General features: G+C 33.6%; 1 protein-coding gene across 1 annotated transcript in view; it reads right to left on the bottom strand.

Annotated features, from left to right (window-relative positions):
* Window positions 1–1,062: 1,062 nt before the first annotated feature.
* The window catches only part of LOC127162099 (E3 ubiquitin-protein ligase UHRF2-like), a 38,500-nt gene continuing 14,656 nt past the window's right edge, over window positions 1,063–24,906 (bottom strand). Inside the window, exons 2-16 of the mRNA XM_051104884.1 lie at window positions 23,263–23,574; window positions 21,466–21,788; window positions 14,797–15,015; window positions 13,084–13,193; window positions 12,818–13,004; window positions 12,627–12,750; window positions 8,949–9,056; window positions 8,448–8,552; window positions 8,222–8,328; window positions 7,971–8,133; window positions 5,299–5,436; window positions 4,049–4,268; window positions 3,806–3,957; window positions 2,769–2,867; window positions 1,063–2,682 (exon numbers count right to left, since the gene is read on the bottom strand). Coding sequence (XP_050960841.1) covers window positions 2,536–2,682; window positions 2,769–2,867; window positions 3,806–3,957; window positions 4,049–4,268; window positions 5,299–5,436; window positions 7,971–8,133; window positions 8,222–8,328; window positions 8,448–8,552; window positions 8,949–9,056; window positions 12,627–12,750; window positions 12,818–13,004; window positions 13,084–13,193; window positions 14,797–15,015; window positions 21,466–21,788; window positions 23,263–23,574 — 2,514 coding nt within the window. The 3' untranslated portion in view covers window positions 1,063–2,535. The remainder of the gene's footprint in view (window positions 2,683–2,768; window positions 2,868–3,805; window positions 3,958–4,048; window positions 4,269–5,298; window positions 5,437–7,970; window positions 8,134–8,221; window positions 8,329–8,447; window positions 8,553–8,948; window positions 9,057–12,626; window positions 12,751–12,817; window positions 13,005–13,083; window positions 13,194–14,796; window positions 15,016–21,465; window positions 21,789–23,262; window positions 23,575–24,906) is intronic.

The raw sequence follows: 24,906 nt of genomic DNA, 5'->3' as shown, positions 1-24,906 counted from the left end.
AAATAGTAGCGTCCCATACTCATTGGAAATGTTACAGTAGTAACTGCAGTAACCATGGTAGTTAGGGTGGAAACTGCGGTTGCCATGGCAACACAGTGAGTGTCTGCAGACCTTGATCATGGCATCCATCGACTCTGATCAGCTGAACTGAGAACAGATGCTTCATTCACCTCCTCACAGCTGCTGGAGTAACCGTAGTAACCAGACCATAACACACACACACACACACACACTTGTACTGTACATGTACTGGTTCAATTATTCTGTAAAAGAGCTGTTCCTGAAATTCACAAAAACCACTGCTGCAAACACAGTGAATGAGTTTGTAATAGAAAATGATGTTTAAATCATGAATTTACAGCTGGAACATTTATAAAATCATAAATTGCTATGCATATTAATTAAATGAATGTTCATGGAAGCTTGTTTCTGCCACAGAATTTAAAAAAAAAACAGTATCTTCTACTTTTTGTCTCACGATTCTAAATTTATTTCTTGCAATTCAGATTTTTCTCGCAATTCTGAGTTTTGTCTTAAAATTGAGTTTATATCTCACAATTCTGAGTTTATATCTTGCAACTGATTTTTCTCACAATTCTGAATTTTCTTGCAATTCTGAGTTTACATATTGCAATTTTAAGTATCTCGCAATTCTGAGTTTATTTTTCGCAAATTCTGATTTTTTTTTGTTGCAATTCTGAGTTTATACCTTGCAAATTTTCTTGCAAATCTGAGATATCTCAATATTGAGTTTATATCTCACAATTCTGACTCTTCCTCGCAATTCTGAGTTTTCGTATTGTAATTTTAAGCATCTTGCAATTCTAGGTTTATATTTCGCAATTCAGATTTTTTTTTTGTTGTAATTCTGACTTTTCTCACAATTCTGAATTTAAACCTTGCAATTTTAAGTATCTCGCGATTCTGACTTTTTTGTGAAAATAAGTCACAATTAACTGAATTATGTTGGAAGCAATTTTGCACAGATCAGTCTCTTCTCTTTCCATCGAATGCAGATCTGAAGTGACGATGACAGATGACTGAAGGAAAATCACACGACGATTCTGGAATCAAAATATTTAATAAGTACATAACAAGTATTATACCATGTATAAAATTCGGAATCACAATTCGAAGCGATGTTTCTGCCGGGACCGCAGGTCAGATTTGCCACACTGAAAGAGCGAACGGTGAAAGTCGAACAGGTAGGAAAATAAACCGACGGCTCCGTCACAATCTCACTCTCATCGCCAGTAAGTGCAATAAAACATAAAACACCACAGGAAAGCGCAGCAGAAGAGCGAGAGCGTGAGAGAAAACAGCCAAGATCACAGACGAGAGGAAAGCGAGCGCCAGAAATCAAAGAAAGCCGAAGAGAGACGGGATATCGCTGTGGGAATGACACACGTCACGGACGAGCGGATAAACATCGTACATCTGCGGTTCCTGGAAAACAAAAGCAGAGATCGGAGAGAAAAACGACGTCACCACGGAAAGAGACGAACAGGCCGAGCAACGAACAACCGAAAGGGAACAAACAGGGAACAGATGAACGCTCCGGATCACGTTCGTGATGATTCAGCAGCGGATTCGCTCCGTCTGTCACGACGATCCAGCTGAAGATGGAGAAACGTCAGCCGGCGCTTGCAGATCTGGAGAGATTCGGACTGATTCTCCATTTCACCGCAGCTTTGAGCTTCATTAGAGCAGCGAATCAAAGATTCAGTCACTTGATTCCCATCAAAACCACACCTGACTCAGAATTCACTCTGAATTTTGCATTAAAAAAATTAAGCCTATTTTAAAGACAATTTCATTCCATTTAAACACATTTTAACCCATTAATACAATGCAAGAAAAGTGATATATTATTTTTTTGTTAAATTGTATTTATATATTTTAAATATTAAAAGTAAATATAAAAACGATACATATTAAAAGCATTTACACATTGTATTTGTTGCACTGCCTCTAATTTTATGCTTGTTTTAATAACAAAATCTTTTTTTTTTCCTTTTTTTTTCAGTAATTAGACTAGCACGAAATAAAAAATAACTCAAAACTAAAACATCTGGACACATTCATGAGAATCTGGAATAAAATGTGTTTAGGTGTCATGATGCAAATTAGGCTTAATCTGAGCAAAATATATATTTTTAAATATTTATTGCATGTATTTCATATTTATTTATTCATATTTAATTATTTCAACATTTTTGAATATTAATATATATTTCATTATTATTTTAATAATTTCTTTCAAATATATGTTATATTTTTCTATGTTATTTTTGAGTGAAATGCAAGTCAGACGTGTTTTTGACAGGCTTGGATTCTTCTGTAATGGTCTGTGGTCAGCGGTGATCCAGATGCCGATGACGTTCATGATGCGAGTCAACGGGTTCGAGTCCCGGCATCCGTTGGGTTTGCGGTCGTGAACACAGATGTCAGGCTGGTGTGTGTGTGCGCGTGTGTGCGTGTGTGAGAGACGCTTGTGCGGAGAGCAGATCTTTGTCCGTTTGTTGTGGATCAGACTCATCGTCCTTTGCTGTATCCGGGGAAGAACTGATCCAGGAGCAGCTGTAGGGTTTTGTTGAGGCTCATGGCGTAGTCTTTGCCCAGGTCGTGGCGGCAGGCGGGGCAGGTGAAGACCTCGGCGCGGAACGACCGCTGCAGACACGTCTGGAGGACAGGAGACGACACGCCGTTACTGACACGTTCAGTGATATTTGACACGTGACCGCACAGACACAGAGTCCATCACAAACCTTGCAGACGTTGTGCGAACACTCGGTGGTGACGGGCTGGAAGGACAGTTCCTGACAGCAAACACACATGAACAGCTGCTCCACCTTACGCAGGAAGTTCTGCAGGACGACAGGAAGTCATGCATCAGCGTTATTTTACTATCACTATTATTTAGTAATAATTTGGATTCATTTTTATGTTTATATTTATATCTTCTGTTTCCATTTTAATTATAATTACATTTTTAGTTTTAGAAACGTTCTTGTGTGTTTATCATCTTTCTTTTAAGTCTATATAATTTTTAGCATTTTTTTTTATTTAAGTGTATTTAATTTGTACGATGATGTTTTAGTGGCACGTTTAAAAAAAAAAACCACGATTATGAGATTAAAGTCGTAATACTGTAAGAAAAAAGTCGAAATACTTCAAGAATAAAGTTGAAATATGAGAATAAAGTGTAAATACTTCGAGAATAAAGTCGTAATACTCCGAGAATGAAGTCGGAATACTCCGAGAATGAAGTTGGATTACTCCGAGAATGAAGTCGGAATACTCTGAGAATAAAGTCGGAATACTATGAGAATAACATCAAAATATTTTGAGTTTATTCTCATAGTATTTTGACTTTATTCTCGTAATATTTTGACTTTACTCTTGCAGTATTTTGACTAAATATTACGATTTTAATCTTGTAATCTTTTTTTTGTTTTTTTTGTTTTTTTACGTGGCACTAAAACACCCTTGTAGATTTGGTACCTTGGCAACTAAGAAAAAAAATAATTGTAGGGTTTTTTTTATTACAGTTTTATTTTTTACATTTTTATGTTAATTTTAGTCAAAGCTTTAGTAATTTTGTGTGTTTTTGTCATTTTTATTACTTTAAATATGTCTATATTGTTTTTATTAATTTTTATTTCAGTTTTAGTTGCAAATAAAAAGTTAAATTAAATTATTTTCCGTTTTCATTTTTGTTAAAGTTTTGGTAATTTTTATTGTGTTTTTATTATTGTTTTTTTTGATGATCAAATATAACAATAAACAAAAAAAAAACGTGTACCGGTCCCTCCGATAGGAAGCTCAGCGCCTCGTCCCACAGTTTCCTGTTGGGTTCGTCTTCCTGTATCATATTCCGCTGCTGTTCTGACAAAACAAACGATTCCACTTCCTTCAAACGCTTGACCTGCGGCTCCTCCTGCTGCTCACACACATCTGACACACACACACACACACACACACACACGTGTGTTCATAAACCGCTGTATAATGAAACTGAAGCGCACAGATGTGGCGTGTGACGTACCCGTGCTCTCTTCTTCATGAGTGTCCGCGCTGCCGTTGCTCTGAAGCTCTTCCTCCATGTTCTCCTCAGGTTTCTCGTCCTCCTCCTCCTGGACTTTCTTGGACGGTCGTGCAGATCGGGGTCGTCCTCTCTTCCTGCCCCGCGAGGAGCTGCCCACCGCCCGCACCGTCGCCTCGCGCTTCGTCTTATTGGCCATGGCCTCCAGATAACCGGGAGGATACTGAGACACAAACACTTACAGCTCATATCAGTCATATATGTGACATGACAGACATTACACAAGCAGTAAATGTATCATTTTTATTTTGCTTTGTATTTTAGCTTTAATTTCAGTTTAGCTTGTTTTTTATGATGCATAAAGTTTTTAAATGATTTTATTGCATAGTTTCACATTTCTATATATATAATATGCATTTATATGTTATGTGAATAATGTGAGGAAAACTGTTTAAAAAAGTGATTTACATGAATAATAGTGTGCATTGTTTTTTTTTGGTTTTTTGTTTGGTCAAAATGTTTTTACTGATAGTCTTGTTCATTATACAGAGTGGTTAATTTACAATAATAGCATTTACATACTAACTCAAACTGTAAGAGTAATGAGTCCAGTAATGATGAAACGTAAACCTCTGCTTTAAATTACAAACTAGAAACTAGTTTATTTTTTAATTAAAAAAAAGAATTAAAAAAAAAAAAGAAAGAAAGAAAATGTCTAAAGCTTTTAAAATCATTCTCATAAATCCAAAAAACTTAAGTGAAAATGAGAAATAATTAGTTTAATTTTAAACTAAATGAAATGAAATAAGTACCAAAATTACTAAAACTAGAAATGAAATACAAATTAAAGCTAAATATAAATATGAATATAAAAACAATTAAAATGATTGAAAAAAAACAAAGCTAAACAGAAACATTTAGAAAAATTTAAACATTTTAAAATTATTAAAAGTAAAACTTAGAATTAAAGCTAATCAGAAATATTTTAAACTAATAAAATGACAAAAACAGATAAAAATAAAGCACAACAGAAATATAAAATTAAAATAACAGTAATAAAAATATTTATAAAAAAAACTGAAAAATAAAACAATATTTAAAAAGACTAAGATTTATACTATAACGAAAACTGACGGTCTAAAAAATAAACGCTAATTCGAAATATTAAAAAAATACTATAATAGCATACAAATAATACTAAACTTGAATCATTCATTTTGAGCATTTCTGAATCATCATACAGACACACACACCTGAACCTTGAGGCCGAGTTTTTTGCTGCGTTCGATCCCTTCCGGAGTCCAGGGCGCCGGCTCCACGTCGTCCCGCCGCAGCAAATACCGCCACACCAGGAACCCGCACTTCCCGATCTCCGGCCAGTACTTCACCACCTGACAACAGCAGCACACGTTACCACGGCAACCAGCCGCTGATGCAACAAAGTTTCTGAGAAGAGAACTTCATTTGACTTTGTGAGCTCAAGTGTCCAGATCACCACGGCAACTGTCGCTTAACGAACACAATGACCCAATCACTGCAGACCAAACCGGGAAACATGCTCCTAGAAGGTTAGTTGAGGTGTATAAATATTACAATTTATGAAATGTACTTCTACACCGTTTTTGTTCCTTTTAAAATGTGTTCAGTTTCTACGAGCAAAATCAGTTTTTAAACAGTGACGTGTCACAACAGAAGACAGACATCAGACGCTTTCACTGATCAACTTCAGCTCCTCAATAAGAGTAAGGTGTTTTGAATGATAATCTGAAGCGTTCTGCTTATGAGTATTAATTAGTTTGCATTCACTCATTGGTAATGTTGATACTGCTAACCTATTACATTTGTTTTCATTAAAAGAAATAAATCTGAAATAAAACAAATATTATGTGAAACTACACATTAACCACGGTTTTGCTACAATATCCATAGTTTAACCATGGTATTTGTAGTAAAATTGTGGTTATACAAAAAAAAAAACGATTACTACACTTTTACTATTGTGAATCCACAGTTAATTTTTGTAAAGGATTTGTGTTTGAGTATACCTTCTTTCTTTTTTCTTTGTTTTGTTTTTTATAACTGTACTGCCTTAATGGTTTGATGTTTAAAAAAATCCAGATTTTAATCAAATGATTCACCATCCTGCTCTGAAACCCTGATCTGAAGCAAACGCTTCACGAACCCGAACCGAAAACCCCATCTGAATAAAAAGATTGGCCATCCCGTTCCGAAACACTGATCTGAAACATATGATTCGCAATCTGTGCTCTGATCTGAATCAAATGATTCACGGTCCACCCTCCAAAGTTTAGATCTGATGCAGGAATTCCGCAACCCGCACCGAAGTTCCGAATCACAATCTGAATCAAATGATTCTCGATCCGCGGTCTGAAGTTCCGATCTGAAGCAAATGATTCGCAACCCGAGCTGAAGTCCCGAATCCCGATCCGAATCAAATGATTCGCGATCCGTCCTCCAAAGTTTAGATCTGATGCAAAAGATTCGCTACCCGCATCGAAGTCCCGAATCCCGATCTGAATCAAATGATTCGCGATCCGCGGTCTGAAGTTTAGATCTAAAGCAAATGATTCGCAACCCGAACCGAAGTCCCGAATCCCGATCTGAATCAAATGATTCGCGATCCGCAGCAAATGATTCGCAACCCGCACCAAAGTCCCGAATCCCGATCCGAATCAAATGATTCGCGATCCGCAGCAAATGATTCGCAACCCGCACCGAAGTCCCGAATCCCGATCTGAATCAAATGATTCGCGATCCGCAGCAAATGATTCGCAACCCGCACCGAAGTCCCGAATCCCGATCTGAATCAAATGATTCGCGATCCGCAGTCTAAAGTTCCGATCTGAAGCAAATGATTCGCAACCCGCAACGAAGTCCTGAATCCCGATCTGAATCAAATGATTCGCGATCCGCAGTCTAAAGTTCCGATCTAAAGCAAATGATTTGCAACCCGAACCGAAGTCCCGAATCCCGATCTGAATCAAATGATTCGCGATCCGCAGCAAATGATTCGCAACCCGCACCGAAGTCCCGAATCCCGAACTGAATCAAATGATTCGCGATCCGCGGTCTAAAGTTCCGATCTGAAGCAAATGATTCGCGAACCATTATTTCAGATCAGGACTCGGAACGCGATACGCGAATTGAAGTGCCGACCTGAATCAAATGATTCACGATACGCGATCCGTATGGAGCGCTTTGAAACAGCGAATCATTTACGTGCTTATAAAATCATTACAAGCCATGTCTAGATTTTTTTGCTAGTAAATCGCTTGAACTAAATGATCGAAGTCACGAGTTTGAATCAATCGAAGCAGTTCTGTCGTAAATGACTCACTCAATTGATTCGGATCATCTGTTCCTCTTTTCCTGTCTTGGTGTACTACTACTGGCTTAGCTCGCTAGTTTTATGACATTAACTAAATAAAAGAAGCAAAAAAAGTATAATGTTTTTAGAATTGCGTGAATTTTGCATCAAAAATATGTGTAAACATGAAAAACTTATAAAAATATGTCAAAATTAAACACTTATTTCATAGATACATTATCTTTCAATAATTTAAGCAGTTTTCAAGTACCTCTTCAAGCACCAATTTTCATTTTCAAGGGTTTTCTAGGTCTTAAATTTCAAAAAGTCAAATTCAAACAGTTTAAGCACCTTGTATGAATCCTGCACAAAAAGTTTAATTTGAAATGTATGATATTTGATAAGGTAATGTGATGTTATTTAACAATATTTATTGATGCACACCTTGTTTAAATGTGAGAAGCTGAGAGCAAATGTTCCTGTGATGATCGTTTATTCACAGCTACACATCAGCACTGACACGATTATTCACAGCGAGGAGCTTTATTTACCAGGAGCTCAGAGTGTGTGTGTGCGTGTGTGTGTGTGTGTGTGTACCTTATAGATGCCGTCGTAGCGGTTTCCCTCCTCCGGCGCGTATTTGCTGATCCGTCGGCCCTTCGAGCTGCGAATCACTCTCACCGGTTTTCCCGCCCTCCAGTTGCGAGACTCCGCCCCGTCCTTGTCGTTCAGAGGGGCGTCACAGTTGAGTGCCAGAGCCCTGAGAGGTCAGAGGTCAAGAAGGAGCACGTACAGGCACAGTTTATATGCATTGAGACGTCTAAAGACGAGAGACGCCGCGGGATCACCTGTTCATGTGCGTGAGCGTCTGATCGAACGAGTGCTCGCCGATGCGCTTGTTTCCGGAAAGGTCGCGACCTCCGCTGCCGGTGTAGGTGAACTCATCGCCACGATCCTGAATGGACAACGGAGGGCACGGAGTAGATTGAGTGAAACAGGTTTAACAACAACGTTGATCATTCATTAAATATGATACAGCAGGTTTTATAGATGCCGAAATGAAGAAACACTCACAACTTCATCCTCGAATCCTCCAGCGAGCACCAGCGAGTACGAGCCGTCGTTACTGCGTCCGTGAATCCCACCGACGTGAGGCCTGTGGACGCCCGCCTCGCTCACCTGTACACACGTTTAACCCTTCGAAATCCTCACACTGGACTAAAACGCTGTTGTTTCCCACCTTGTTACACTTGTGGTGCTCAAAAATGACCAGACTTCAAAAAACTACTTGTAAATCTATTTTATTATCAAATATTGGATTCAATCTTGTTTTCTGTCGATTAGCAGCGGTTTTGTGTTTCTTTCTGAAACCGGTTGATCAGAGGTTTCACTGATATCTGAGCTGACGCACCTCAATTTTCGAGTAAAAGTTGCCAAAATGATCCACATATAACGCTTCTTTACTTAAAAACTGGTGCGTAAGATCAGATCAATGAAGCAATGAGGGATTTGCAAGCAATTTTTAACAGGCTGGTCATTTCTGACCAGGAACAGGAGTTAAGCCCTTCTCCTCACCTGAACGCGAAACTTCCACGTGGTTCCGACGGGAACGCCGGGAACGGGGCCGTAGTGATTGGAAGGGACGATTGTGCACTCTTTAGTGCGGCCCACACACGCCATACCCTAAAACACACGTTTAACCACATGTGAAGTCTTGATCTCACTCCCTATATATACTGTACAAACCGATGCTCTTCATCAGTGTTTCTGTCTCGTTTTCCAGTACAAATACTGAAAGATTCTTAAATCAAGGCACATTTACTGGACAAACAAAACGTCTCAAAATACGAAGTTCTGTTTTTGAGAAACTGATCAAATTCGCTGAAAGCTTAAAACAGGGGAAAATAGCTCTAAATGTTTTTAGTTCAAAGGGAAAACAGTCCATACTAAACAGATGACTGATTTCAGATGCACATCAGTGTCTTTATGTAAAAAAGGGGGGCGGGGCGCTTGAGATTTGAGAGAGCATTTGATTGGACGAGCTGAAATGCAGAATGATGTCATCAGAACTGTCAGTCTGTATATTTTATATTGTATATATTCATATTCTAAATAAGCTTTCCATTGGTGTGTGGTTTGAAATCTTCAAATCTGAGGGTGCCAAAAAAAAGAAAGAAAAGAAAATACTAAGAAATTCGCCTTTAAAGTTGTCTAAATGTTTTTAGCAATGCATACTACAAATCAAAAATTAAGTTTTGATTTATAGTAGTCAACATTTGAAGTGGATCAAAAAAGTTCATCAAAGTTGTCAGAAGACAAGAACGGGTATTGTTTTGGTTTTAGGACATTTTGATCCACTTCAACTGTTGACTACTGTATTTACAGTAGGAAATTTACAAAATAATAATTTGACCCATGCAACGTATTGTTGGCTATTGCTACAAATATACCCGTGATACTTATGACTGGTTTTGTGCTCCAGGTTCACATATGGTATATAATACAAATTTTGCACAAAAGTGCAAAGATTAGCTTGCAGCTTATCATTAATAAAAATGAAAACATTTACATTATTTGAAATAAAAACTGAAATAAAATAAAATATAAATACTAGATTGGGAATTAAACGTAACCAAAAAATTACATAAAAATACTAAAGTTACTAAAACAAAAAAAGTGAACTGAAAGACAAAAAATGTATAAAAATGACAAAAACAAAATTAGTCAAATTTTTCATATAAAATCTGAAAATATAAAAATAAAAACAAAATTATTTGTATTATTTAGAGACAAATTTGTCATAAAAAAATGAGCTAAATGTGAAAACAATTGAAAAACAAAACAACAACAAAATAAATCACTTACTAAAAATGCATTAAATTATAAAAAATGTCAAGTTATAACCAACATACAATCAGTAAAAACACTCATTCCTGAGTATTTACATTGATTTAGAGATGCATGTTTGTTTCTGCTCTCAAACGAATGTCAGATCATGTCTCAACATTCCTCCTGTCGTCTGCTGATTCATACAGTCAGTTGGAAGCGTCGTGTGTGTCGGCTCACACTCGTACCTGCTTTCCCACAATCCCTCAGCGCTCGTAAACGCTGCTCAGCGGGATTCTGGCCTTCAGCTGCTTTCTCTTTGAGTAAATGAGCGTCTAGAGCGCCTCACGCTCTGTTTTTTACACAAACAGGCCTTTGATCTACAGATGAAGCTCATGTTCTTTGAGTTTTACAGCCGTTATTAATGAACACACGCATCACAAAACCATCACTCGCCATTCAGCACACACACACACACACACACACACTCTCATGAACCAAATCAGCTGCTCCTGCATACAGTCATCATTCATTCAGGAGGGTTTGTAATATAATATAATAATTTCTCTTTTGATTTTGGTTTTGAAGGTAAATGTGACCTGGGCATGATGTTTTTGGCAAATTTCATGACATAAACAAGTGAATGTGTGCATTTAATGTAATACAAGAAAACACACAAAAAAAACTGAATTACAACTAGATAAAAAAAAAGTTTAGGTTTGCTTGAGAAAGAGCCTGAACGTTTAAAGCAGCTGTAAAAGCTTGAAGTTTTAAACTTTATACAAATACATTAGATGATTACTATGTTGCTAGCATGATTAGCATGTACTAAGCATGTTTATAACTATTTTTCTAGCATGCTTAGCATGTTACTAGCATGTTGAGAGCATGTTTCTAGCATTACCAACAAGTTACTAACATGTTGCTAGCATGATTAGCATGTTACTAGCATGTTGCTAACATGTTGTTAGCATTATTAACATGTTACTAGCATGATTAATGTGTTACTAGCATGTTGCTAGCATGATTAACATGTTACTAGCACGATTAACGTGTTACTTGCATGTTGCTATCTTGTTTCTAACATGATTGACATGTTACTAGCAGGATTAGCATATTGCTAGCATGTTTCTGGCATGACTAGCCAGTTGTTAACATGATTAGCATGTTATTAGCATGTTGCTAGTCTGTTTCTAGCATGACTAGCAAGTTACTAGCATGTTGTTAGCATGATTAACATGTTACTAGCATGTTGCTAGCATGATTAACATGTTACTAGCACGATTAGCGTGTTACTAGCATGTTGCTATCTTGTTTCTAACATGATTGACATGTTACTAGCATGATTAGCATGTTGCTAACGTGTTGCTAGCTTGTTTCTAACATGATTCACATGTTACTAGCATGATTAGTATGTTGCTAGCATGTTTCTGGCATGACTAGCCAGTTACTAGCATGTTGTTAGCATGATTAACATGTTACTAACACGATTATTGTGTTACTTGCATGTTGCTAGCTTGTTTCTAACATGATTGACATGTTACTAACATGATTAGCATGTTGCTAGCATGACTAGCCAGTTGTTAGCATGCTGTTAGCATTATTAGCATGTTATTAGCATGTTTCTAGTCTGTTTCTAGCATGATTAACGTGTTACTAGCATGTTGCTAGCATGATTAACATGTTACTAGCATGATTAACGTGTTACTAGCATGATTAGCGTGTTACTAGCATGTTGTTAGCTTGTTTCTAACATGATTAACATGTTGCTAGCATGTTTCTGGCACGACTAGTCAGTTGTTAGCATGCTGTTAGCATGATTAGCATGTTATTACCATGTTGGTAGTCAGTTTCTAGCATGACCAGAAAGTTACTACTATGTTGCTAGCATGATTAGCATGTTACTAGCGTGTTTCTAGCATGTATTAAATCACAAAAATGTGAAATTAAAATATAAAATAAAAAAATCGATATTAAATTATAAAAATTGTATGCATTCAATTATAAAAAAATATCAAATTATACAAAATATAAAAAAACGATACAAGAAAACTAAACAATTTAATTACAAAAATGTGAAATTAAAATTAAAAAAAAAAAAAAATTCTTTTATGGTTTCTTTAATGCCAAAAATCATGAGGATATTAAATAAAGATCATGTTCCATGAAGATGTTTTGTACAATTTCAGCCGTAAATATATCAGAACTTCATTTTTGATTAGTAATATGCAACTTTAAAGGCGATTTTCTCTCAGGTTTCAGATTTTCACACAGTTGCCAAACATCAATGAAAAGTTGATTTATTAGATCACAACACTTATGACTGGTTTTATAGTCCAGGGCCACAAATAATGGGAGTGTGTGATGTGTGCATATTAACACAGCAGTATGAGTGTGTGTGTGTGTGTGTGTGTGTGTGTTTCATACTTTGCCCCAGTCTCTCTGGCTCTCTGTGGTCGCCGACGGCATCTTGGATTTCTTCTTGCTGGTTCTGAGTTTCTCTCCGGCTTTCACCACCTCACTGCTGTCGTTCTTACAGGTGGGACAGTACCTGCACACACACACAGTCACGTCTCTGTCGCGTGATCATACGCACGTGTCAAACCGCGCGTCCTCACCAGTCCTCGTCCTCCGGTATGGCCGACAGCGGCGGGTTCAGGCAGTAGATGTGGAACGCCATGTTACACTCGTCACACAGCAGCTGCATGTGAGCGTCCTGCTTCCCGCCGCAGACGCAACACGAACAGAAACGACATTCGGCGTCCGGATCCGCTTTACAGTGCTTACACTCCGGACCCGTCTTACCTGACACACACACACACACACACACGTGTTATATATGAACCCAACACTCGTGATAATGAACATGTTGGTGAGCGCTCACGTTTGAACGGGCCGTCTGCTGCAGACAGCGCTGCCACTCCAGGTTTCTCTATCCTGTAAATCTCATCCAGAAACTGCAGCTTACAGTCACCAATCACATCACACGGACCTCTGAAACAACCAATCACAGCACGAGCTTACAGTGACATCGCACCGTGAGGAAGGATCAATGAATCAAAAGGATAATCAGAAATACATATCGTTTTTACTGTTTTACGTTTCATTTTTATGGATTCCAGTCAAAAAGAGCAGCTAATCTATTGATTCATTTATTAAAAATGCAATCATTTATTTAGAAAGTGTCAATGAAAAGACCCAACGACATTTTATTTTGTTCCTAAATGTTAATTTTTATGAATTCTGTGTTTTATCATAAAAAAATTATGGTAATTAATTAATTCATAAAACTTTAGCAATTTATTTAATATTAATAAATTAATGTAAAGCAACATTGCAATTGAAATAAAACCAAAAAATGTATTAGGTTATGTGACATTATAATAAAAAATATAACAAGACAATTAAAAATAAGACAAAACAATAAATTACAAAAGTGTCAAACAAAACACTTAATGTACTAAATTAATGTACTATTAAACTATAAAAATGCATAATTTTCTTTTTTTGAATTCTGTTTTATCAGAAAAAACACTTACTAAAAATGTATTTATAAAAAAGTCTAAGTATGACAAGAAATATATTAAACTGATGTATTATTAAATCCTAAAACTTCATTTTTTTTCTTTTTTTGAACTGGGTTTTATCATCAAAAATGATGGTGATATAATTAATCCATAAAATTTATTTAATATTAATAAATTAATGTAAATCAATATTGCAATTAAACACAAAAATGTATTAAGTTATGTGACATTGTAATAAAAAATATAATAAGACAATTAAAAATAAAACAAAACAATAGTGTCAAATTAAAATAAAAACAATCAAAACACTTACTAAAAATGCATTTATAAAAAGGTCTAAGTATGACAAATAATTAATGTATGAATAAATAAATAAATGAACAAATTATGAAAATGAATATTTTCTTTAAATTCTGTGTTTTATCATGAAAAACGCTGGTAATCTAATTAACTCATGATACATTACCAATTTATTTAATATTAATAAATTAATGTAAATCAATATTGCAATCAAATTAAAACACAAAAAATGTATTAGTTTATGTGACATTAAAACAAAAAAGAATAATAAGACAATTAAAATTAAAACAAAACAAATTACAAAAATGTCAAAATAAAAGCAATTAATATACTTACTAAAATTGTATTTATAAAAAGTTTTAAGCATGACAAAAAATTTATTAAATGTATTAAATTATAAAAATGCGTATTTTTTTCTTTTTAATTCTGTCTTATCATCATCAAACTACTATGTAAACTATTTATTTAATATTAATAGATTCATATATAAATGATACCAACTGAATGAATTAAATTTGCTTGCATAAACTTAAATTCAAACCAAAAATAAAAATAAAAATTCTAATAAGTGGCAGCCAAACAGAGGTTTACTGTACCAATTAAAACACTGATGAAAAAAATGTCTTTATTGTGTGAGATTCAAATAAATGAATGAATTGTATTATTATTATTACTTTTACTACTACTTTGAAAAGTATAATGTAAACGTATATTTCCTCAAGTTGAGTGAACTTTTATTTTGGCGGTCAGCCGTGAGTGCGAGTCGTTACCCCAGCAGAATCTTGACGTGGATCTCTTTGTTTGTGCGTGAGACGGCGTTGAGGGACGTGATCTCTGCGTCGTACCAGAAGCCTCGCTCCTCTGGATTCTCCAGGTTGTAGTTGACCATCACCACGTCACCCACCTGCAGCTGGTCGAAACGTAGCACCGTTCTGGCCCGCGGCCGCACGTCATCCGCGCTCATCTCCACCACGCCGTTCTCTGGGTAACTGCAGGAAACGCAAACAAACATCACCGTTATCAGCTACACACTCACGAGAATAAACACAACCATCGTGTTTCACTAGTGACTGATCCTCAACATCACCATGTGCTGCAAACGCCAACGAGAACAATCGCATCTGTCATGACTGTTTTCAAACAGGTTTCCTCAACACTCCCTCTGTCTGTCATTGGGCAGTCAAACTGATAGTCCCGCCCCCAACCTCACTCCATTGGTTGAGTCAGATGTTGATGTGTTCAGGGTGATCAAACAAACTAATCAATGTTCTAAAAAAGTCACAGTCAACAGCTATATCAAGAAAAATCAACATAAATTCGGTTTATTTAAAGCAGGGTTTCTCAAAATGGAGATCATAAGATGAAAAGCTAATCATGAATTAAATCACAAAAATCTCAGACTAAAATAAAAAAAAATGTAAATAAACTATAAAAAAATTAAACTTTAAAATCAAATAAATAAACAGTAAAAATGTTATAAAATTATCAAATAAAAAAAATCTAAATAAAACAACGTTTTAACTAAAACCATGTAAATTATAAAAAAAAAACTACAAAATGAAAAATAGCTTACATTTATACATTGTCAAAATAATTTCCAAAACAAAAACAATCAAAATTAAGCACTTACTAAATATTTATAAAATCCTAAAAAGTCACATAAAACAGTCAAAGCTAATTAAATCTTACAAATTAAATAAATAAAAAATAAATACATTAATTTTACCAAAAAAGCTGAATCAAATTTTAAAAGAAAAAAAGAACCAAAAAAATAATTAAATCATAGTCAAATAGTTAAAAAAAAAATTAAAAATAAAAACAATCAAAAAATTCAAATAAAAATAATTGTAAAATAGCAAAAAAATCAGAACACTTACTTAAAATTAATTAAATAAAATTAAAATCATTAAAATCATCAAAATTAAAAAATGAAAATAAAAACAACTAAAAAAAAACTAAAATTAAAAAAATGTAAATAAACAAACTAAAACAGTAGAAATGTATTCAATTACAAAACTGTCAAATTAAAATAAAAAATAAATCAAAATAAAATAGAATATTATTTTTAAAAAAATTAAAAAACAAATTACAAAGCAAACTGTCAAAAACATATTACATTTATAAATTGTCAAAAAAAAATTCAAAACAATCAAAATTAAGCACTTACTAAAAACGTATAAAATCTTTAAAAGTTAAATAAAAACATTTAAACAAAACAAATCTAAATAAAACACGTAGTCAAAGCCAATTAAATCATACAAATGTCAAATTAAAATAAATACATTGTACCATAAAAAGTTGAATAAAAATGTAAAAATCAAACAAATCATTAATATATATATATATATATATATATATACAATCAAACTTCAAATTAAAGTAAAAAAGTTTTTTTAAATTGTCGCATGACCACTAACTGATATCAGAGAACTGTGAATGTGTTGTTAAATGATTGAAATATCAACTTTATCATCAGACACCTTGATATCGACCAAAAAAAAAAAAAAAAAAAAAAAAAAAAAAAAGCGCATTATTCAGAACATTTTCATCTCAGGAAAGAAAACAAAGGCGAATGTGCAGCATGACGTCACTCTGAACACAAACACAAAGGCATTCTATGGCTGTGAATCACTGCCGTTGAGACGTGTGACGTCAGCGCCGCTGAATCGGTGAATCAGATCCCGCTGCGGCGTGACAGAGACTCAGACGGAGACTCAGACGGAGACGGAGACTGCAGGCGCGTCTGATCGCTCACACCGACGCCATTTTGAGGAGCAGCAACACAAAACATCTGCTGAAGAAACACGCTTTAACTGAGACACTGCAGCGCCGGCCCGTACCATACACAACACACACCAAAACACACAAACACACCACACCAACATCAGACCTGAACATCAGGAACAGTGTGTGTGTGTGGACAGACGGACGGACGGCTGGTGTTTGTATATGGTTTGTGTTTCTGTCCATCAGTCGTAGGTTGATCTGCGTCTCGTCTGGATTGAGTCTCACTCTTCTGCTGCTCCACACGCTCATGTTTGGAATATCAATATCACACACACACACACACACACACACACACACACACACACACAGCAGCAGGAACCTCGTGTGTGTGTGTGAGTTTTTGGGTGTTTCTTCAGAAACAGCTCTTCTGACCCTATAGAAAATAAACATTTCTCATAATATCCAACTCACAAACGACACACACACACACACACACACACAACACACTCATCACAGGAGAATCAGTCCTGATCATCTCCACCTTTCAGTTATTCTTTACCATGTACTGGTTATTATAGTTAACTAAAACCAAAATATACTTCCATTACTTGAAATAAAAAATAAATATTAAATGAAATAAAATAAAATATATATATATATTTTTTAATTATAAAAATAAATTTATATAACTTTATTTAATATATATTTATATAATAAAAAAATAATTAAATAATTTATATATTTAGATACATTACAAAATAATATATATAATAATAATACATTAATTTATGTAATAAAATAAATGAAAATTTTAAAATGGTTTATTTTAATAAGCTGAAATAAAATGAATAAAAAATAATTAAATGACAAAAGCAGAATTTTAGATTAAAGTCTAAAAATAAAAATCATTCATTACAGCATAACAGCATGATCAAAAATGATGCATTTTAAAAAAGAATTGCAACTGTGGCAAAATTGTTTGTTGTGAATTAATATATATTTATATAATAAAATTATATATATATATATATATATATAACAAAAAATATATATAATAATAAATTAATTTAAATTAAAAATTTGTTTTTAATAAGCTAAAATAAAATTAATAAAAACTAATAAAATGACAAAAACTAAATTTTGATGAAAATATAAAAATAAAAATCAATTGTAACCGCATAATCAAAAATTAGGCATTTGTTAAAAAAATTGCAACTTTGTGGCAAAATTGTAGTTTGGATATATTTTTATATCATAAAATAATATATATAATTTAATATTTTATATATTTAGATATATTCCAAAAAATGATACATAATAACAAATTAATTTATTAATTAATAACATAATTAAAATTTATTTTAATAAGCTGAAATAAAATTAATAAAAACTACTTTTGATGAAAATATAAAAAAATTGTAGAAACTTGGTCAATTAACACTAACTAATTTAACATTGAACTATATAATCTAAACATAAAACACAACTCAGCTGTTGTTAAAAAATAAATAATGAGCATGGTAACGAGATTTAATATAATGTTCATATATCATAATTGTTTGAATAATAATAGTAATAATAATCAGTGGGACAATAAAGTGGCTGAAGATGAAGAAACACTCATGTATTTCTGATCATAAAACATGAATCAGACAGAATATAATCACTAAAGGGTCACGATAATTATCATCATCGGCTCATATTTGTGTTCCAGTGAAATCAAGAGATTCAATTTACTCCTAATTAAGACCCTTAATTGCAGGAGTGTGTTTCTGGAGCCAAGAGTCTCTGATTGAACACACACACACACACACACACAACTGTAACGTAACAAAGTGATGGTCTGACTGACGTGTCGAGCGGCCAATCACAGTCTGCCTTTATGGGCGGAGCCGTCTGACAGTTTAATAACAGATCGGTGCACATCAGTCACACTGCTGTAAACACACGAACAGCAGGAGTGAAAACACTACACACACAACACAACACTAAACACAGAGATCCATGTGTAGCTCGCCCGGTCACGGGTTCGATTCCCAAAGAACGCATGAACTGATCAGATGTTTACGCTGAATGCAATGCAAGTCAATCTGGATAAAAGCGACCGTTTCTCCTCCGTTCAGCTGATGAGTGCACTCATTTAGTGACTGTAACACCACCCCATTATCAGTCTGATTTCTCTGTGTTGTTTTTGACAGCGTCAGTGAAACACACAGCTGTTGTGAAGGAGGATCTGAATGTGAACAGCTGCTGTGGATCTTCAACATCTTTAGCAAACTAGCAAACAAAACACAGAAACACAGTTTGTCTGGATCAGGACCCGAGAGCGGCCCCAGACACACGGATCGAGTCACGAACGCCTGCGGATTTACCGCAGTGAGGAACGGAGAAAAACGTGAAGACGTTCATCAGCAACATGAGGCACAAAACAACACATTAGGCTACAATATCATGTCTGATGTTTCTGTTTTTTAATGAGGACAAAACTGCTTGTTTTCACACATTATTAACAGAAATTATGAGTGTGAGCAGATGAAAATAATTAACCGGAATTTTCTCACAAACAACAGTTGCTGTGCGGAGAAAATAATAAAAGAATGTTTTAAAGTTTTAGCATTAAAAAATAAATAAATAATATTAGTTAAACATGTTTTATTTATTGAAATGCTAAATATGTTTTAGGGCTTTTGTAGCATTTAAATCAGCAAACAAACAAATTTAATTACTTAATCATGGTTTGTTTATTTATTTATTTATTTATTTATTTATTAATGTTAAAAACAAAAATTTTAAATATTAATATAAATGTTTAAAAAATAAAAAATATGATGACAGTTGATGTGTTTAGGTGTTTAGCATTTAAATAAATAATTAATATGTTTAAACAGGATTTATTTTAGAAATGTTAAAAAACCTAAGACAAATAATTGTAAACATTTTAACATTAATATACATATTTAAAAAAACAACAGCTGTTGGGGGTAGGAAAAAAATACATAAATACAAGTAGTAGTAGTATTTATCTTAGTTTATTTATTTAAATGTTAAAAACCAAGGACAAATAATTGTAGTTATTGAAATATTAATATAAATATTTCTGGTTTTTTTTTATTTATTTTAACGCTAAATATATCTTAGGGCTATTTATTTATATATGTTAAAAACCTAAGACAAATAATTGTAAATATTAATATAAATGTTAAGAATGTAAAAATGTATAAATAAGTAAATAAATAAATAATAGTTGTGGGGACAAAATAAAAAATATGGTGTCAATATAGGTTTTAACAAAATAAATAGCATTAACAAATAAATAATATTGTTTAAACAGGTTTCATTTTAATAAAATGTTAAAAAACCTAAGACAAAAAATTGTAAACATTTTAATATTAATATAAATATTAAAAAAACAACAACAACAACAGATGTTGTGGGTGGGAAAAAATAAATAAATGCAATAATTTAAACATTTATCTTATTTTATCTATTTGAATGTTAAAAACCAAGAACAAATAATTGTAGTTATTGAAATATTAATATAAATATTTATGTTTTATGTATATAAATGCTAAATATGTTTTAGGGGTTTTTATTTATGTTAAAAACCTAAGACAAATAATTGTAAATATTAATATAAATGTTAAAAATGTAAAAATGTAAAAAAAAAAAAAAATAGTTGTGGGGACAAAATAAGAAAATATGACATCAGTATAGGTTTTTAGCATAAACAAAAAAAATCATATTGTTTAAACAAGTTTCATTTTATTAAAATGTTAAAAAAAATATATATATAAACATTAAAATATTAAACAACAGTTGTTGTGGGTGGTAAAAAAATAACTAAATACAATTATTTAAACAGATTTTATCTTATTTTGTTTATTTAAATGTTAAAAACCAAGGAAAAATAATTGTAGTTATTGAAATATTCATAGAAATATTTTTTAAAAGTTGTTGGGAGACAGAATAAAAAATATTAAGTTAGTTCACATGTTTATATGCTTTTAGCATGTAAATTAATAAATTAATTAATCAATCAATTAAATTGATTAATTCAGTAAATTAAAAAAAATATTACTAAATACATAAAATATTATTTAAACATGTTTATTTAATTGTGTTATAAAACCTTAGACAAGTGACTTTAATATATATATAATTTTATTTTTTTTTTTTAAATAAATAATATGTCGGTTTACATGTTTTTAGGCTTTTAGCTTTTAATACGCTAAAATTAAATTCAAATTTAGATAAAAAAAAAAATTAAAAAAATGTCTAATTTGTTTTATTTATATGCCAAAAAAAATACTTTTGACTAATATTACATAATATTTTTCACATTTTAAAAAATGAATCCAGAGAAGGTCCAAACGCACACTTTGAATCAGACCTGAGATCAGATCCCACCAACACAAACCATGTGATCTGACCACAAACACTGTTCACTGAACTCCAGCTCACTGTAACCCAATCAGCACCACCCTTCGGCTCGGTTTCCCAGCATGCAGTGCAGCATGACGCTTTGCTCTTGGAACAGATACACTTACCGCATTCAGAACGCATCCCATCATGCACCTCCTCACAGCAATAAAGCCAATCCGCTGGCAAACAGCGCTTTAGAAACTCACACGGGATGACGTTTGGTAGGAATCCAATGAAAATCCAGACAAGCAGGGAAAAACAAAGAGAATTCCTTCCCATGATGCACTTACTCTTCATATTTAATGTGGTAGGAGACGTCCTCGCGGCTGAGCGCCGGATCCGTTTTGGACGTGGACGGTTCGCTGCTGTCCGTGTTTAACGCTGTGCCGTGATTGTCCGTGGATGTTGATGAAGATGATGACGATGAAGGGGCGGCGGCCGTTTCTGACTCCAGCTTGCCATTAGTCCGTTTGCTGGGTCGGCCCACCCTGGCGGGAGGGGGCGCCGTTTCGGCTCTGCCGTTCTGTCCTTTAGTGGCAGGAGTGACTTTTTCAATCACGCCTTCAAACCAGGCGCCGATACTGACGTCCCTGCAGTCCACTAACTCATTCACCTGAACACAACACGCACAAAAAACACAAATACTAGTACAACTTCGTGTTTATTAACTGTCGTATGAATAATTATGATTTCATTGGCTATTCGTTTAGGCCACTTAAACTGCAAGGTCAACACACTTACACATTGTTTATTGAATTTGGTAACAAATATAACGCATGATTTCCTTCATAAACAAACATTTCTCAGAGTAGAATGACATGAATAACAATAATAATAATATTAATAAAAAATAATATTTATTATTATTAAATACTACTACTACTAATAATAGTAATAATATTTATTATTATATAATGCTATTGTTATTAACAATATTATTATTTATTATTATTATTATTATTCCAAATGTTAGAATTCACACTTTGGTTTTGGTATACTAAATATTAAAATTATAATTAAGAGATTAAACTTATTATTGTTACTGTCAATGCATATAATGTTTCATATCATGTAGCAATTTAATGTGTTAATTTTAATGCAATTAATTAATGCTAAATTAAATTAGTTAAAAACGTGATAAAACAATAAATACTAAAATAATATTAAAACTAAAATAATATTTTCAATGATTATTATTATTATTATTACTATTTTTAAATAATATATAATAATAATAATAATAATAAAAAAAATAGTTCCAAATGTTGGAAATTTTGGTTAGTAAAAACATGTGATAAAATAATAATAAACATTAAAATAATATAAAAATTAAAATAATATTTTAGATTATTATTGTTGTTGTCATTATTATTATTATTATTATTAACAACAACAACAATAATAATAATAATAATAAAAATTTCAAATGTTGGAATTAATATTTTGGTTTTGCCACCCAACTCATATGCATATTAAATTATATTACAGTGATCAAACTTATTACTGATATCATTAATGCATAAAATTATTTTTATAGCATTTTTATTTAATGTGTTAAATTATTACAATTAATCAATGTTCAATTTAATTAATTGATTTTTTTTTAAAACAATCATGAAAATTAAATATAAAAACAATAATATGACAATTAAATGCATATTTTAAAATACTGTTATATTAAAATAATATTTTATAGCATTTTACAATGAATATAAAAACAATGTGATTAAAAAAAACCCCAATAAATTCACCATAACATGTACTGCATGTACATTTTGTAATATGTAATTTTCCTACCATCTAATGAGTAACAAGTAAATCATGTCACCAGTCAATCATGATGGACACCAGTTATTGTTATACTGTTACATTTATCATCATCAATACTGTTACAGTTACTGTAACAGTTATTGTTATATTGTTACATTTATCATTATCGTTATTGTTAGTTATTGTTATAATGTTACATTTTGTCATCATCAATACTGTTACAGTTATCGTTACATTGACTTGGACACCACAATCATTTCACTGTAAAATCAATGAAAACTAAGTTTTTGGGTTCGTAACGAGTAACGAGTTCTTACTTTGAAGATTCCGATCCCCGGATCGATGAGGAACGTCCGGCTGGATGTGGACGGCTGGCTGTCGGAAGCCGGACTACAGGACTTGGACCCATTCCCGTTGCTGTTGGTGATGGTTGCTGGGGAAACGACTGTTGTGGTGGGTGTGGCTGAGGGAGGGACAGATGTGGTGGTGGGTGGGGCTATGACACAGGCCACTCCCTCTCCGTTGTTGAGGGAGGGGCTGTCCGGCGGGTCCGTCTGCGAGCGAATGAGAAGCTGGACGATGTCGTTAAGACCGACGTTGTAATCGAAGAGCGTCTGACCATCTTCCATCTACAAAAAAAGTAAGTCAAAAATCAGTAATTAGATATTTCAAATAAACAGTGTATTATAACTTGCCAAAGATGTTTTTTACTGAATTAAACTGACAAATATTGTATGCTTTTTTAAATATTTATGTACACACACTATTAGTCCAAAGTTTGGATTAATTAAGATTTTTAAGAGTCTTTTCTGCTCACCAAGGCTGTATTTATTTGATCAAAAATACTGTAAAATAGTGAAATATTATTACAATTTAAATGAGCTGTTTTCTATGTAAACCCATATGCCAAAATGTAATTTTCATCATAGCTATCAAATATATTGACAATAATCAGAAAGCAGCAAATCAGCATATTAGAATGATTTCTGAAGGATCATGTGACACTGAAGACTGGAGTAATGATGCTGAAAATTCACTAAAATAAATTACATTTTACTACATATTCACATGGAAAACAGCTGTTTTACATTAGAATGTTTTTTCACATTTTTGAAACATTAAAAAAACATTTAAAAATAATAAAAAAGTCACCCACACACACACACACAGAGTAAAGCACACAAATAGCAGACATATATTTCACATTGGTTCTGTGTTTTTCTTCTGCTGTGTTATTGCAGTCGGGGCAGAATAACAGCAAACGGACTGAGGCTGAAGGGACACACGATCACAAACAGCAGCGCCGCCATTTTGTGCTGCTTTTACCCTGAAGAGCGGCGGACGCCATTAGCCTCGCCTTCTGCTGAATCACCAGCGCAAATAAAGAAATAAAGAAATAAATGCTAGAATAGTGATGACGGCTCTAGTGCAAGCGTAAACGTGTATGTGTGTGTGTGTGTGTGTGTGTGTGTGTTGCCATAGCAACCGACGAGGATCCATTGCACACACACTCGCACGAACACACAATTGTAATTTGCGCGGATGTGTGCGGGCGTGAAATATCACCGTCGTACGCTCGCGAGCAGCGGCGGATTGGCTGGTTTGTCTCATTAGCATGAGAATCAGAGGTGTTAGATCGGTTTCCTGTTCTCCTGTTACAGCCGCCGTTTCCCCTCCAACACTCCCGCTTTATTATGCATGATGGAGAAACGAGAAGACAGACCCAGTCCACACCTCTGACAAAACCCAAAGACAAACGCTTAAATAGATCATGTACTCCGTCTGCTGTCGCCCGTGTTTTCCTTCGATCTGCACGACCGACGTTGGCGTTAAAGCCTCGACTCAACAAAACACTCTGAACGCAGGAGAAACGATTGGCTGAAACGCATCTGCAGGAGCGACAAGAAAGAACACAAACATTCATGATATACATCTAACATTCATCCAGACCATTCTGTCAT

Source organism: Labeo rohita, unplaced genomic scaffold, assembly GCF_022985175.1.
Source record: "Labeo rohita strain BAU-BD-2019 unplaced genomic scaffold, IGBB_LRoh.1.0 scaffold_84, whole genome shotgun sequence".
Lineage (NCBI taxonomy): Eukaryota > Metazoa > Chordata > Actinopteri > Cypriniformes > Cyprinidae > Labeo > Labeo rohita.
Note: the sequence above shows the minus strand (reverse complement) of the source record. Positions and strands in the feature narration are given on the sequence as shown.